This window comes from Buceros rhinoceros, unplaced genomic scaffold (genome assembly GCF_000710305.1).
Source record: "Buceros rhinoceros silvestris isolate BGI_N320 unplaced genomic scaffold, ASM71030v1 scaffold19849, whole genome shotgun sequence".
Lineage (NCBI taxonomy): Eukaryota > Metazoa > Chordata > Aves > Bucerotiformes > Bucerotidae > Buceros > Buceros rhinoceros.
The window spans coordinates 4,971-7,236 of NW_010431147.1; the positions used below are offsets into that span (position 1 = coordinate 4,971).

General features: G+C 47.4%; 1 protein-coding gene across 1 annotated transcript in view; it reads right to left on the bottom strand.

Moving 5' to 3' along the window:
• LOC104499775 (leukotriene C4 synthase-like) overlaps positions 1-1,122 on the bottom strand; it is a 3,577-nt gene extending 2,455 nt beyond the window's left edge. The window contains exons 1-2 of the mRNA XM_010143329.1: positions 1,065-1,122; positions 186-285 (exon numbers count right to left, since the gene is read on the bottom strand). Coding sequence (XP_010141631.1) covers positions 186-285; positions 1,065-1,122 — 158 coding nt within the window. The remainder of the gene's footprint in view (positions 1-185; positions 286-1,064) is intronic.
• Between the last annotated feature and the right edge of the window lie 1,144 nt (positions 1,123-2,266).

Below are 2,266 nucleotides of genomic sequence, written 5' to 3' on the forward strand. Positions count from 1 at the left end.
CGCGTGCTGTGGGTTGGTGTTGTGAGCACCAAAAAGCCAATCCAGTCTCACTCTCAAGCCCATTAACGTAACCCTGAGGGAGGTAACCGCTGAATTACAGTCCTCAGAAAGTAATAGCAAAGCAGGAGAGGGGCAGTGCCATAGACACGGGATCTTGAACGCATCTTATAAGGGGCGTTTCTTACTGTGCTCGGAAGATCCTCTCAAATTCAGGTGGGCCTGAGGTCTTTGGAGGAGAAATGCCAAACGCCCTCCTAGCATAGATCACCTGGAGGAAGAAGTAGACTGCAGCAAAAGAGAGAAAAGCAGCAGTGGTCAGTGCTCCGGCTGGGCACAGAGGGGTCAGGAGACTGCCAGAGGAAAGGCAAAAGTTCTGTGGAGTCTTCCTAATCACATAGCAGAGAAAGCTGGAAAAAAAATCAGTGAACTTTGCAGTGAAGAAAGGTCGATGCAGTCACGTACCAGCAGCGAATATCTGCTTTATCTCTTGCGTAATTACAGAACATCTATTTAAATTGTTACACAGTTCAGACGCACTTTGTTACTGCCACTTCTAATATTTTTTCCATCTTTATTTTTTTTCCTTTCTAAATCCTGATAGATGAGTAGGGAGGGAACTGATGCCACAGCTGAGGCCCCTCGACCCTTAACAGCCACCCAGAACTACTGTCATGCAATTGGAACCATGGCTGGGAGATGTTTCGTGTGACCCACAGCAGCCCGTTCCTTCACCTTTCCACACCGCAGTGCTCTTTGGTTGCTACTGTCAACACGCACCTCAGGAACTGCTGTAAACCCATTTTTCAAAGAAAGAAACTCTACGTATCTTAAGAGGAGATGATCTACTAAGGAATTTCTGCACAGAGGAGGTAGGTCAGTTCAGGGGAAGGGCTGCCCAGGCACTCATTCTGTTGAACGCTTTTCAAAACCCAGACAAGGAATCAGCCACTTCGGGGAAGTGACAGTGCAACAGCAGAAACAAATAGGGAAGTGAGAGGAAATCAGTGGAGGTACAGCAGACTGACCCAGCAAGTATCTGGACAAGTGCATCCGATGGTCCCTACCTTGCTCCAGGACTCCCAGGACTGTCACAGCAGCCAGCAGGTGAATCTGTTCCAACATATTGACTCTTCCAGACCCTAGAAAATCATATTTCATGATCAGGAGCTCCTCTGACCAGGTTTAGCCCTTGCTGACGTGACAGTCGGCAGTGGTAGCTGGCAGCATCGGTTTGCCCTAACTGAACAGGGAAGATTGGTACATGGTGCTTAAAACCAGGAGGAGTCTGGCTTGCCCATTACCGTATGCACCGTAGAAATGCAAATCAGCAGAGAAGTATCATGGAGTGTTTCCGTTCCCACCCTCCCTTTTCCAGGAATGCATTTTGAGGAAGTGGAAAACTCTTGTCTCACTGAGAGCTAAAGTGAGAGATAGAGAGGGGAGCTGGGGGGGACAGACCTTAACGGCCCAGCAATCCACTCCCCTGGGGCATGGGCGTTTAAAACTGCTCCTAACCAAGATTGCGGTGTGTCCCTCTTGCTGACGTTGCGTGAGAAACTACAGCCCACTCGAGCATCGGGACAGGCAGCATTTCACGGCACGCATCGCTGCGTGCACAGGCTCTGCAAAGAGGGAGTTCTGAGAGCATAAAACCCTGCAGAATCCGCCAGGATATAGCAAAAGGAAAACGATGTTTTCACATTTCAGGAGACACCCACGCGGCTAATTCCTGTCTAAGAGCACGAAGCTGGCCTGGCTGAGCTAACGAGGTTAGCTCCTTTGGTTCCTTCCTCTCCCTTCATATGAAGAATTTTCCCCTTGGACCAGGGACAAAGGAAAGCGAGCTAACTGAAAGTGATTGTTAAACATCACGATTATAGGAAATAAGATCAGAGTAGAGCAGTTTACAGAAATTACATTGTATGCCTGATGCCCCTGATAGTCTTGCTAAGACGCAATAAGCTGATTCTGGTTTTCTGCCTCTCTGTAAGGGATAAAGGCACCCGCAGAGGCTATAACAATGTTCCAGCTTAGTATTTCTCCAAATATCAAACACAGGCACCACCATTTTCCAAGCATCAGTGTTAAGATTAATTCTTTCATCTCAGAACTGATCATTTCTCACTTCAGTGACTGTTTAGAATTATAAGGAACATTCTGTTTCCTTTTCTCCCATTCAGCTATCAAAGAAATTAAGGACTTTCCTGTGTCAGCTCAAAAAGGGCAAAGGTCTCACAGTGCTTAATGGCATTTGATTTCTTTCTGC